The following is a 14,146-nucleotide window of genomic DNA, read 5'->3' as shown; positions in this document are numbered from 1 at the left end:
CGAGTGTGTATGTGGATGAGATGGAGTCGGGGAGTTAATATAAGATCTTCATAATATGCCACCATGTAAAACTGTGTGTCATAAAAACTTCATGTGAAACGGGCATTTGATAAGTTTACGAATTTGATTGTGCTTGTGTCCTTTGTGTTTATTTCAGTTTTAATGGGACGAATGAAATTGAATGTCAACTGTTCATATCAAAATAAGAAAAATACACATTTGTTGTCGGCACTCGGCAGATACCCACAAAATGTGCTCAATTTCCTCTCTATAATATTACATTATATGAGAATTTAATACAAGAGGAGCTTAATGTAATAAAAACAATAATAATAATAAAAAAAGATAGATTTACTTGTATGTATGTCACCTATCAAATAATAAGTGCGTATCGAAAAATCCAATAGGTTTTCTCCTTTTTCTCTCTGATACGTACAAACCATGAAAGCCAGAGTTCAAACAGTGAATGAAACATCTATTATATATGAACTTTATATAATTTGTATGAAATTATGAACAATATGGGTTTTACGCACTAAAAAGCAATAAAATGAAAGCTACTTCTCGCGTGAATACCAAAACAAACAAAGAGAGAGAGAGAGAGAGAGAGAGAGAGAGAGAGAGAGAGAGAGAGAGAGATATTTACAATATAATGAAAGCAATAATAAAAATCCGAGATTGAGTGTAAATGCGAGTGAGGGATGTGCATTTTTCAAAATATCTCGCTCTCAGTACCATAGGAAACAACCAATAAAAAATAATAAAATGAACATTTTCCACATAACAATTGTAAGATTCGTGCGACCAACAGTCATAATATTTGAATATTTTTCGCAATGTGAACCATACGGGATAGTAAATGATAACAGTGGATTTGTGTGTCACACTAAATCCACAAAAATCCATGCTCATTAAAACATTGTTGTACATGTGTGAATATTTTAGTGCTCTCAGATGGCTACCACGGCTCGTTCAACGTCCATATCCAAACACTTGCAATTGTCATTAAAACAATGTAAATATTATGCCAATTGTTGGTCAACACAATGGCAAAACGAATATAATGGCAATTGTGCAATGTTTCCGCACATTATGGCAGTCGATTGTAACACGTTTCACTAATAAAAATCAATTTATCATCCACATTGAAATCAAATTAAATGCCCATCAGAAAACCAACAAACCGTATTTATGCGTGAAATTTTCTTTCCAATAAACGAATAAATAAAAAGAAAATTTCATTAACGATCTCTGAATCACGCTAATATTATTTCAACACACCTACAAACGATATGTCTGTCCGAACAAAAGAATATGCAAAACAAAAAACAAACGGAATTTTCATTTTAACCGTCTGCAATTGCTTTAAATTCACAACGAATATTACAACAACAACAACATTTCAATTTGAAATGAAAACAATCGGTGTATGCTGTGCATTGATGTATATACCACACACGCACGCACCAAAAATTAAAATAAATTCACTTTTGCACATCAAATGTAATTTTGGTTGATGCATTATCCTGGATAAATAATTTTATGCACACACACACACTTTCTTTCTCTCTCTCTCAATATTTCGAAATTAATTTTTGGTCGACGTTGAATGAGCATAAACTAGATTTAGAACTTTAGATCGAATCAATGTTCGTTTATAATTCTACAACCGACAAGTGTGTCGGCTCACCGTACCACCTATAGTCGTCTCTTTTGTGCGCATATTCGTTCGTTCGATAACAAGCAACTGTCAGTTTCTACTGTATAAACGGGGAATTTTGTGTTGGGAATGATATTTCTATATGTGTGCGTACCAAAATGGCGACACAGCCAAAGACGACAGCTACACTCTCTGCGTATGTTTATTTGTAAGAACGTTTTTGCTATTTGCATTTTTGACACAAACATCAAATGAATTTCGTTTGACTTTGACCGAAACTTGTTTGTCCTTTTGGAGATTGAGTTTTATTACTTTCTTTTAAAAAAATCGATCCAGTTTCAATCGATTCGATACTATTGTTACCTTTTTATCCATCATCATAAAAGAGACGCAATAGAATACATTTGAAATCAGATAATAAATTCCATCAAAAATAATTCAAGACCGAAGGACTTGTGTAATAAAATATCTTGTCTCTCTTTGTTCAAATGAGAAAAATCCCCTCAAAAGGTGAATATATAGCAAGTGTTTGTTTTTTTTTGGTGTGGTGTACAAAATGAAAAAAAAAAAAAAAAATCAAAAAGAAAATAGAGACAGTGAAAATGTTGTCAATATTCTGTAGAAAATTCGGAATTGATATGGAAGCAAAGTGGATGTTCTCGTTGCGTATGAGTGCATGGTTGAGCCTACAAAACAATCTTTCGCTTCAATAAAATTGTATTATCCATGGAAATTTATTGGAAGAGAGAATTTTTTTTATATCAAATACAATAACAAACACAATCATGCTACTAACAACCAATATTAAATATTGCGAGCGAGTTGTTTACTTGTAAACAAAAGCGAATTGCATAAATCACTTGGGTGCGAATCAAAACATTGCACACACGATATATCTATCATCTATTATAATAAAGTCTATTGATTTTTTTGTTAAATATCGTTGTACATTGTTATCAGTTCGTTTGAATTTGTTGATGCACCTGTGTGTATTTTGCCGGTAGTGTGTTTTTATTTTCAGTTGTCTGATATTTTGTGATGCAATGAAAAACAACAACACAAACGCGTATAAAAGTCAAAGTAGCGCGCGATAAACGAAATTACTATCATGTCAAAGTGATTTCGGATTTCATGTTTCTGTTTGCATTACGGACAATATATTCATTCTTCTTTTTTTTCGCTGAAACTGTTCACTTTCAATTGCAGGGAATTATCCGAAAGTGAATATGAAATCTTTTGAGTCTACTAAATTGTAATTGGAATATAAAACATAACCTCAAACTCTTACTCAGTCGCAGTTGTTTTATTGGAATTCCAATTTGCTTCTTATTTGAATTTCAATTGACTGTGGAATATTGACAAACAAATTCAAGTACACAATTTAATATAACTAATTATGTCCTCTCCCCTCAAAAAAAAAAAAAACTTTCCAATTTAGGATGGATGAATTCAATATGATAGAAGAACAACAATCCGAGGTGGCATATCAATCAGAAGTGATGACTAGCGTGAATGCAACTGCTGTTGATAATTGTGAATTGACATATTCACAGCAGCAAGAGCAGCAGCAGCAGCAGCAAGATCAACTGTTTACTGAAGATGCTGAATTTTCTGCACCGCAAGAAAAAACCATTGCAGACAAAGTCGACGAAGATGAAGATGAAATGGCACAAGCAGATGTGGTTGATGGTCAATCAGTCTCTGCCAATGTGGATGACAATCCACCAAATATCGTTGAAACAAATTCAAATGCACAAACTGAGACTGCTGATGATAAATGTGCGATGGATTCAAATGAATCTGAACACAATGTGAATGCAACCGTAACCGCCGCCGCTGTTACCAGTGATGAAACAAACGACGGCAACGGCGACGACGAAGAAAAAAAAATGAAAGAAGAAGAAGAAGCAGCCGAAGTGTCTAAAAGCGAAAATAATGGTGATGGCGGTGAAATGTTGGTAAAAAATGATCGAAAAAATGAGGATGAAATTGATACGAATCAATGTCGGATTTGTATGTCCACCACTAATTTATTGGACATTTTTCGTATTGGTGAAAAGAGCAGCTTTCGATTTTGTGATTTAATTATGAAATTAGCACCATCGGTTAAAATAAGCGAACGTGATTATCTTCCTCATTCAATTTGCGGTGGTTGTGTGGATCGAATTGAAGCCGCATATGAATTACGCATCCAATGTGAAGAAACCGATAAATTTTTACGATCGAAATTAAAGCGTAGCAAAAAAACGCGTCGCACACCAGCTGAATTTGTGTTAATCGATTGTGCCGAATCGAGTAGCGATTCGGATGATGAGCAAAAGAGTGACGATGAATTTCAATTGTCCGAAGAAAGTGAAGATGAGAGCAGCGAATCGGACAGTGAATCTAGTTATGATGAAAAGAAAAAACGTATACCAAGCCAACGTGGTCGAAAACGTGGACCACCACCATCACGATCAAATGTCGTTGCATATCAATCACATTCAGCGAAAAAGTCCAAAAATAGCGGCATTGTATATATTAAAGCGAAAAAAAGTGAAGACGACGATGATTACGGTACGTCTATTACCACCGCACCCGGACCAAAATCAATGAAACGTTTACAAAGTGTCAAACCAGTGACAAATCGATTGCAATTCAGATGCGATGTTTGTAATCGAACTTGTACATCGGCCGAAACGTTAGCCCAACATAGACGCACCCATGCCGATGAAAGATGTAAAATTTGTTCTTTGGTATTCAAGCAACGTTCGGCATTGTTACAACATATGCAAAGACATCGTGAAGATCCAGAACGAATTTGTCAAAAGTGTCATCGTGTATTTGCAACAAAAATTGAATGTCAACGTCATTTTCAAACGACACATCCTGGTTCTACCGTCTCGGGTGCCGCCACATTGACATGCCATAAATGCAAACGATACTTTCCAAATAAACAACAATTTGAAACGCACAAATGCATCAATAGCGACACACGAAAGTCCAACGAAACAAATTTAAAACGAAAAAATGACACTGATACATCCGTTTCAGGGCGAGATCTCTTCAAATCAGTTGCACCACTCACAACAACATACTGGAGCGATAGTTTTTCTGACTAAAAATAAAACACTCACACCACACACACACACATACTACGGCCATGTGAAATATTTTGAAGTCGGGAGTAACATCTAAACATTTCAACTGCAATTGGTACAAAAATATTATATACATCATATGCAAAAATGTTTGTCCATATATGGGTTATATTTCTTTGTAAAAAAAATGTTGATAATATGTGTCCGCTTCCACTGGTTGTTCATTTGTGCTCCATTTGAGAGAAATTGATATTAAAATTGAAATTTCAAATTTAATTTAAATATATTCTTCCTTTCCTATGTCATTTTACATGCATTTTTATCTCTTGCCATTTTATTTTCGATGGCTATCAAAAACATCTCGAAAAATGGCATTCTGAAAAATAACAAATAAAAAAAATCGAAATCAATAAATGTCATAGATAATGGAACAATTGGTATCATTCGTAGAATATGATATATCATATAGTTGTGACAACTAGTTCAAAGGAACATCGTTTCTATCTAATCTTAAACGAATATCGAACGAACGATTCGTTGTCAACTATAATATAGCATAAGCAAAATTATTTGAATTTTGTGTCATACATGGAATCAAATCTGTACATTATGTCTTGAATTCATAGAATAAAATTTAATCAAAAATAAACATTTTTCATACATAAAAAAATCCGTTCGTTTCATTTGAGTACATTGAAATCTCAACGAAATACATTCATTATCTGGAACAAAGTTTAATGAAACGATTAATAATGTACTGAATAAGATGCAATTAAACTCTTCTTAAGAGCAAAACATTTCTTTTTTTTAATTTTCGACAGAACAATTTAATATTAAAATGGAGGATGAAATTTTAGACATTCAAAAAATAAATTGTAAATCCAAAGAAATAATGAAAAAAAAAATATCGGAAACTGTTGATTATTGCGAAATATAATTTATTTTAGCATACACTAACGTTATTTGATGTTCAGCATAATTTCGGATATAATTAGAGATAAATAAAATGTTTGTAATTTTTGATTTCGTTTTGTACATTTTTGTATTACGCTTCGGTGTTCGACGATGGCGAATTCATAAATTATGTGTGTTTATTACACAAAGTATAAACGAAATTAAAAAAAAGAGCAAATTCAGAAGAAATTCAATCAAAGAAATGTAAATGCTAGGGGCAAACTACTTCACTTTCGTAATTCTCATAATTCAATCTAGTACTCCGATAATTCCAAAAAATTCTATATAATTCCATACAATGCCACATAATTCCAAACAGTTTTTGAAGTATTTCAAATAGTTGTTTATTTACACAGAATTTTTAAATGAATATTATTATTTCAACGATAATATTTTTCGATATTTTTTATATTTTCATAAATATATTTTCATACTTGTATATCACATCAATGATACCGGTTCGACATTTCTCATACAAACAGATTTCGGAGAGTTATTTTGAATTGGTTTCATTTGTATGTGATTGAAACGAAGGGAACGTTCCGAAAATGATTTGTACGACAATGTGTGTGTACGTGAAGAGCGATGCTTTGAATGTATGAGTATACAACGTCGCTGCTATGCAAATTGTACAACACATCGTGCAAACAATTTTCGAAACGATTCGTTCAGTAAATGAAGCCAATAAAATAGTTTGGTTTCGGTTGTATATACTTGCATAAAAATATATTTATGAAAATTAAAAAAATATCGAAAAATATTATCGTTGAAATAATATTATTCATACAAAAATTCTGTGTAAATAAACAACTATTTAAAATACTTCAAAAACTGTTTGGAATTATGTGGCATTGTATGGAATTATATAGAATTTTTTGGAATTATCGGAGTACTAGATTGAATTATAAGAATTACGAAAGTGAAGTAGTTTGCCCCTTGTGTAAATGATTGCTGGGTGGCGTATATCAAACTATATATGCTGTGTTCATCCAATCTATGCAGATATATGTACAAATGTATATGATATACATCCACATTTTATTCGAAATCACATAGAATCTAAAGCATTCATGCATGTACATACTTATATCTATATTCTCTGGCGTTGGTATTTCAACCTCAAAAATGTGTTACCATTAACGACGTTACTGTTTACCAAATGCAAATAACTTTATTTCATCATCCTGTATAAATGTGCTTTGCTTGCATTTGTTCACATTTTTCGAATACATTATCATTATAATAATCATCATCTGCTTATTTTTCCTCTTCGTTTGTCGCATTTTCCATTTCCATGTGTATTTTATATTTATCTTCTATTGGGTAAAATAGTGTCGAGTTCAAACCAAAGCTTATTAGAGTACAAATGTTCACATCAACATTTAAAGAAAAAATGTGTTATGACTTCAGAAATATACAATGGACACATTCGATGTCTGCTGCGCCAAAGTCGAAAAGGCTTACACCTGGATATTCGATCGGGTAGTATTTCATTGCAATAATGATATTGTAAAATAATTGTGATACATTCCGTCTGTGATCAGACGGTGAATAAATAAATAAGTAGAATAAAATTACATTTCCGTTCCAAAGCCCTAATTCACTGCAAAATTTACTTGAAGATCTACTGATTAGTTGGAAGGCGAGCATATAAGTGGCTCAGAGTGAATGATTGGAAGTGTTGCTGGTTATGTGTATGCTTAAAAGCACACAAGTAGCTCTCTGTAAGAGATAAAATCTAAAGCATGAAATCAATGTGAATGCAAACAGATTCGCGCAAGAAACGAGAAAGACATTTTTTTTTCGTTGTACTACACACAACAATTATTATCAGTTTCGCCGGAAAGCCGTGAGTCAAATAACAGACACAAACATATCCATGTCGATTGTCGACCCATCGCTAGACATGCCACACAAACGTGTTTGAAATGCTCTGTTAAAAGCCACTTAACTACTAGCCAGATTTATTTATCTTTTTTCATCGTCTCTGTGTGTGCTTGTGTGAATGTGAATCGGAGCTTTTATCAACGATGCATGCGATCATCATTGTTTTCATGAGAAAAGCGTAAAGTATTTGTTTGAAATGGTTTTTCATGCATTCAACAACAACAACAACAACAACAACTGAACGCCATTCATGAAACGCATTTGACATATTGTTTATGGTTTTGTGTGTATGTGATGTATTTAAATCTGATGCTTACGAAGACTAACTATAGACATGGCATATAATTTCAAAATTGAATGAGTGTGCAAGAGGTGCGTACGCGAATCGAACAATTTCTATTTGCAATTCAATTCAATTCAATTCAATTCAATTGAATAGAGATGCTCCGAAAACGGCGACGAATGGGCGGTTGCATTATTCTTTTTCATTGAGAGAGAATGTGAGTGAGAGAGCAAGAGATTATCCCACGTGCCAAAAACGATTCACTTTATTCGCAGATGAATGAGTTTCCACAATTTGCTCATTTTAATCATATCCGATGGTTCCATATGTTTGGAATACGCTGTCTACACTCTTCTTTTTTTTCTGCTGTTTCGGCTCTTGTATTTTCATTTTTCTCTGAATTGCATCTTTCATTCGAACATTTTCCTTTCAACAACAAAAAAAAAAAAAAAAATTAGCAGGCATTTTTGAATACGCACTTCTATATTGTTTCCCTGGCATTTCGAATCTTTGCATACAATAAAAAACGGCTCGGAACTTTTCTATGATTTTTGGCTCTATTTGCTTTTGAAATGCTGTCGGTTAAAACCGCATTTCTTTTTTCTTCTCTCTACCCTACTATTCATTTTTCCGTTCATATTAATACATTTTCTATGTTCAAGCTCGTTCTTTTTTTCATCCATCAACTGGCATTTGAAGCGTATTCTACATTTTTGTTCTGCATTTGTCTTTGTTCTGTCATGTCTTTTATCTTTGCTCAAACTTTTCCAACCTCACTCTAATCCAACTTAAATATGTAATGAATGAAAATGTTGGACCTTTAACGGAACTAAATCAATGTGAAATACCAAACAATGTGTATGGAAGTTAAAGGTGTTCACGATTTGGTGCCTTTGTTCTACTTGAAACACATTTATTCTTTCGTTTAAATAACAAAAAAAAAAAAAACAACGAATCCCTGTAAAATATCAATTCATTTTCAGTTTTGGAACTGTTTTCCCCTTCGAGCTCGTTTATAAGCTGGGGGAGAGAACCAAAGCCTTTTAAATTGATTAAAGCAGCCGAGGTACAAGATCCACAATAGTCATCTCACAACCTAAAACATGCATAATATAACTAATGTAGTGGTATTGTATGTTTGGCTTTTACCCAATGAATGCCGGAGATATATATTTTTTTATACACATTGTGATGAATGAAATGCGTATTCTTTTGTGCGTATTTGATATCAATGACATTAAATGTTCGCAACTTTATCGATACTATCAGTGGTTTTTGCGATTGATAAAATGTTCACGCAAAGTAAATGTGCAATTTAGCAAACGAAAACCTTTTGTTAATGCGGTTTTCGTTTTCATTTCCGTTTCAATCCAAAACGAATCGACCCAATAGACGTGAACGACGAAACAAAAAAATATAACACAATTCATTCGATTGCAAATCGCGTGAAATAAGTTCCAGGATAAAATTGTGCTACTCAAATGGATTATTGTTGTTTCGAACAATTACAATGCAGCCATTGTGTGTAGCTTTCGCACTGACACACAGTTTTGAGCCATGATGGGCGGAGATTGGTTTGTATCCGATTACGATGAAATTAGAAGATCCTAATCAGAAATTGGGTTTGCTAGTTTTTGATCTTTTTCCAATATACTCATTAAATTCGGTCGTAGCTCATTTTTTTCTGTGGTTAGAAGCAAAATTTGTTTATATAAAGACGTGCGAAATGTGACTATTTCACTCAATTATTACGATTTGTAGACATTTTATCATCTGGCTTGACATTCAAGTATTATTTATCGCAATTTAGCCGATAATAATTCGATTTGAATTACCACAAAAATAAAATTCAATGTTCTTTTTCGGTGTTTCGGTAAAATATGATAAATATGGTCGTTTTGTAATGATTTTCCTGAATACGGCATAAAAGCACACGCCATTGAAATCACACGCGCGCACAATTCACTAACAGCCGAAATAAAATGATTTTATACGCGGAAAATATACACTTTTTCTCTTTTCATTCATTCTTACAAATTATATTTTATTGCATATTACATTGCAACAATTGAAAAATTGAAAAAAATCAACAACGTGAAATTATAGACCCAAATCTACCTATGTTACAAGTCACGCTTTTCAAGCATATTTCTGGTTTTGATTTTCATTAAAAACAATAAATATAAACAATCAAATGTGTAGTCTATCGTTATAGATGATATGTCTATGCTGTTGGCGAAAATCTTCTGTTGGGAAAATCGAATGTTGTTCATTGAAATGTATAAATATATCCGGCAGGTGTGTGTGTGTGTTTGTGTGTGTGTAGGAGTTATAGGTCGATAGGAATTTTGGTCGATTTCATCATTTAATATATAGGCCAGTGACAACAGTTATAGTTGTCATTCACTTCTGTCTATATCGTTTTTTGTTCGAGATTTTCTTAAACCAATTTTTTCAGCGAAATCTTATAAATAAAATTAGACAAATTAATCTTGTGTACATAAATAATTCAGATAATGGTGATAATTCTCAAATAAAACAATCAACTAATTTTAAATCCAAAATGAGAAAGATAAATGTATTGGGTGAAAGAAGTTTAAGTTTTTGTTAAGAATAATTGACGAAATGACGCTTCAAACACATGATATTTCACTCGTAACAAGACGAAACAAGGGCGTCGTAAAAAACTTATTTTTAACTTTATTGAATATTTCCATGGTATAGAATGATAAATCTGAATACAATTAATAGAAAGAATTAATAAATAGAAATCAGTAAAAATGAATATGCTTTGTTAATAGTGTGGTATATAAGTCAACAGTGTTGGCTCAACACACAAAATCGAATTTCGTAAACACAATTTACCATGTCTGGTGTCTCGTGTGGTTATCAATGACCAGACAAACAACTATCGTGTAAATACACAAAGACTAATCTCTAATCAGGTGGACTTGTGTGCCCATATTCAATTTATTTGCTCACACGGATGGTAATATTCGATAAAATTCATGTCATTTACTGTGTACACAATTGGACCGAAATCCGGGTGAAGCGTTAGTATTTCAAGCAATTCATAATTGCTCACATTGATTGAAATGGCTTATTATGCAGACAACATTCGCGAATCGAATTGTACACTTGACCGATAACATATGTTGATGTTAATTTACGTCTTGTACAACATTATTTAACTCATATACTAATCCACCGATTAGTCGTTCAATTCGTCTCGTAATTTAGACGAGTTTATATTGGCCCCCTCTTATGTACAAGACATTTTCCACGTTACGACACCGAAATCCATATCCATTGATTACATTGCGTGTCCGGAATTTCATACATTGTATTTCAAATAATGAAGTGCTCATAATCAGTTCAAATTGAATTACACATGTTTGTTTTTTGTTTGCATGCCATTTGTCACTAAGAAAGGAAATGATAATGCTTACAAATGGCACTTCAGTTTTAATCGTGTGAACAAAGTGGTTAAGGACAATTTTGAATAAATGGAATGTGATCAGGAAAAAAAAGTAAGATTTTCTTTCCAAACTCGTCCCAGATAACACTTGAGGCAACTGCCAAAATATTTTATCGTTCTAAGCATTTGAGATCAAAACGATATCTTATTCAGTAGTGTGCAGATGGGGTATCATGTCGTTATTTATTTATTTTATTCACCGTCTGATCACAAACTGAATTCATCACAATTATTTACAATATCGTTTGCCATGAAACACTACCCGATTGAATATCCAGCCGCCAGAGCAACATATATCGACTGTGTTCATTGTATATTACTAAATAAATAACACAATTTGTCTTATCCCATTTTACCGAATATTAAATAACAAATTCCAATTTAACAATACTATTTCTAAAAATGTGTCTCGATGCCGATTCCAAAAATGTTTCTCGTATTAAATTAAAATTCCTACATGCCACGTAAAATGGTTGATTATGTGCATATTCCGATGTAAACATTCGAACTCTAATAAGTTCTATATTTCTCAAATTTCTTTGGTTTACGTTAAAAATGTGGAAGCATTTATACGCCGTCTCTAAAGCGGTTGAATACTTAAAACATCACATCTAAACTGATATGGTGGCAACACAAAATTCTCATCTCTTTGGTAAACAAATCTTAATGACCATATCACACATTTTTTTTGGATCGACTCTATTCTATCGGAGTTTGTATTCTAATTTTGATCTGACTAGCGACAAAATATAACATTTTAGCCGATTCAATCGTGAAATTATTTTCTTAATGTGCGTTTTATGAATCCCATTGCCCTATGTGCACTGGCCGTGATGGCATCGATGTGATTGACAAACGTCAGTCTTGTGTCGAAAATAACGCCGAGATCCTTGTGTAAATTGATTCGTTCAAACTTGTGTTGGCCGTTGTTGATCGTATAAACGTAGTGGATTGCGTTTCCACCTTCTGCATACGTCATTACGAAGCATTTCCTCAGATTCAAATTTAGGCTGTTTTCAGTGCACCAGTTACTCAGCTGATCAATGGCATTTTGGAGAGTAATGGCATCATAGGCAATTGGATCATTGTGATCAATTTAAGATCATCTTCGACAATGTCAATAATAAAAATAATAAAGAGGCATGGACCCAAGATACTTCCCGCAGGTACTCCTGATGACACAGTGAAAGTTCTTGACTTTCTTTCTCCGATTCCAAGAAATTGTGTTCGCCTGTCAAATATCCATGGAACCATTTTTTGACTATTGAGTCCCAAGGGTATGGCTATGTAGAATATTGGCGAACAAAAACCTTACAAATTTGTCGGAAAAAACCTTATAAGTCTATGAACAAAATTACACAAATATGAGATAGACAATACGAAATTTGTAATTCAGATTCTATGCGATAGATGGCGTTACGGTTACAGTTATGCCATTCCCTTACCATTTGCAGTAAATTTGTTGAGGTTGATCGATTTTTACGGGTAAATCCTTTCCCATGTGGTTTGAAAAACTCTGTCGATTTGTTGGAGTTGTTGGTCGCCATTAACTTTTGTTTCATAGGATGTGAAATGTTGTGTTCAAAATGAAGGTTATGTGGTATTTTAGTAGTATTTTTTTAACGAAAAATCTATAAATATAATTAATTTGTTTGGGAACCACAAAGACTCCTTTTTGTAAACCCGTGCACGGGTAAACATGTTTGGGGTGTTTTTTTTTTCAACAAAATCTCTGGCTGATTTGTCCGAATTTTTTTTGTTAAAATAATCCATGAATTCCAATATGTTTTAAAGCGAAACATCATTAAATGAATTTTATGAACATTTAATTTTAGTAAATTGTAAAATTACAATTGAACAAAATATTGCACGGTTTGTTTAAATCCAAATATGTTCAGAAATCGGTGGATGATGACTATAATAAGGAACAAAATTGTGCTTTTGAAACAGACAATAGAAAATACTGCATCTTTTTATGCGATTTTTATGACCTTGTTTCTTGCCTATCACAAGCAGACAAGGCGTTTAGATAACAGATTTCCATTTGTTCTATTTAATACTGAAGACAGATTACCTAAAAACGTCACCGCTTCGTTATTTCTTGCATTGGCCAGAAAAAGAGAAAAAAGTGCTTTCGTCGGCGCATTTTTGTTGTGCTTTGAAAAGAGTATGGGCCATTTACTTCAAAAGCTTTTCAGACAACATAAATCAAAATTGATGTAAACTCTATTCAATCGTCAGCATTTAAGATGACTTTATTGCAATAGATTTCGTCGATAGTCGATTTTTTGTTTCTCCTTGTTTTTTTTTTGTTTATTGCGCTTTTTCTCTGTTTTCTTTTGTTGTTTGTCATTTTTCTCTCTTTCTCTTGGCGTGCGTTTGGCATTTACGACAATTAAAACGATAATCGTATATATGTACTTAAGAATCTAACCGATACCACTTCTTCATAACATATACATTGGATTTGTCTATAAAAGCATCTGGTTTATGGGGTAACATTTTACATTGAAATTTCTAAAAAAATTTGAAGGATGAGACAAACGTAGATTATAACGCTGAAAGGCATTTACGTACATAATGATTGAAGAAAAAAAAGAAGAAACCAAACATTTCGCGTCAACAGCGACGACAGCTTCGAATTCAACCAAACAGAAAAAAATGAGAGAGAATATGAAAGAGCGATTCACAGGAACCCACGTTCATTGTGATTTTTTAGCTTCTTGTGTGTGTGTGTGAGCATTTTGGTTTTCCCCATTCAAGAACATGTCTATTTGAATCTATATTCAAATTTGCGTTCAATG

General features: G+C 32.9%; 2 protein-coding genes across 4 annotated transcripts in view; both read left to right on the top strand.

The window, feature by feature from the left end:
- LOC116352464 (sex peptide receptor) overlaps positions 1–14,146 on the top strand; it is a 72,577-nt gene that overhangs the window by 48,829 nt on the left and 9,602 nt on the right. The window contains exon 1 of one of the 3 annotated variants that reach the window (XM_031785085.1): positions 10,481–10,582. The exons of the other annotated variants lie outside the window; for them this stretch is intronic. The gene's annotated coding sequence lies outside the window, so the exon portion shown is untranslated. Of the gene's footprint in view, positions 1–10,480; positions 10,583–14,146 lie in introns of those variants that run through there. 3 annotated transcript variants of the gene reach the window in all.
- Positions 1,862–5,045, top strand: LOC116352463 (zinc finger imprinted 3). The gene is made up of 2 exons (XM_031785082.1): positions 1,862–2,170; positions 3,099–5,045. Exon 2 carries the CDS (start codon positions 3,100–3,102, stop codon positions 4,759–4,761), a length of 1,662 nt encoding a protein of 553 aa, XP_031640942.1. The 5' UTR covers positions 1,862–2,170; position 3,099; the 3' UTR covers positions 4,762–5,045.

This window comes from Contarinia nasturtii, unplaced genomic scaffold (genome assembly GCF_009176525.2).
Source record: "Contarinia nasturtii isolate CC-2019 unplaced genomic scaffold, AAFC_CNas_1.1 Cnas_scaffold_187, whole genome shotgun sequence".
Classification (NCBI taxonomy): domain Eukaryota; kingdom Metazoa; phylum Arthropoda; class Insecta; order Diptera; family Cecidomyiidae; genus Contarinia; species Contarinia nasturtii.
This window is presented reverse-complemented; position numbering and strand designations above follow the sequence as displayed.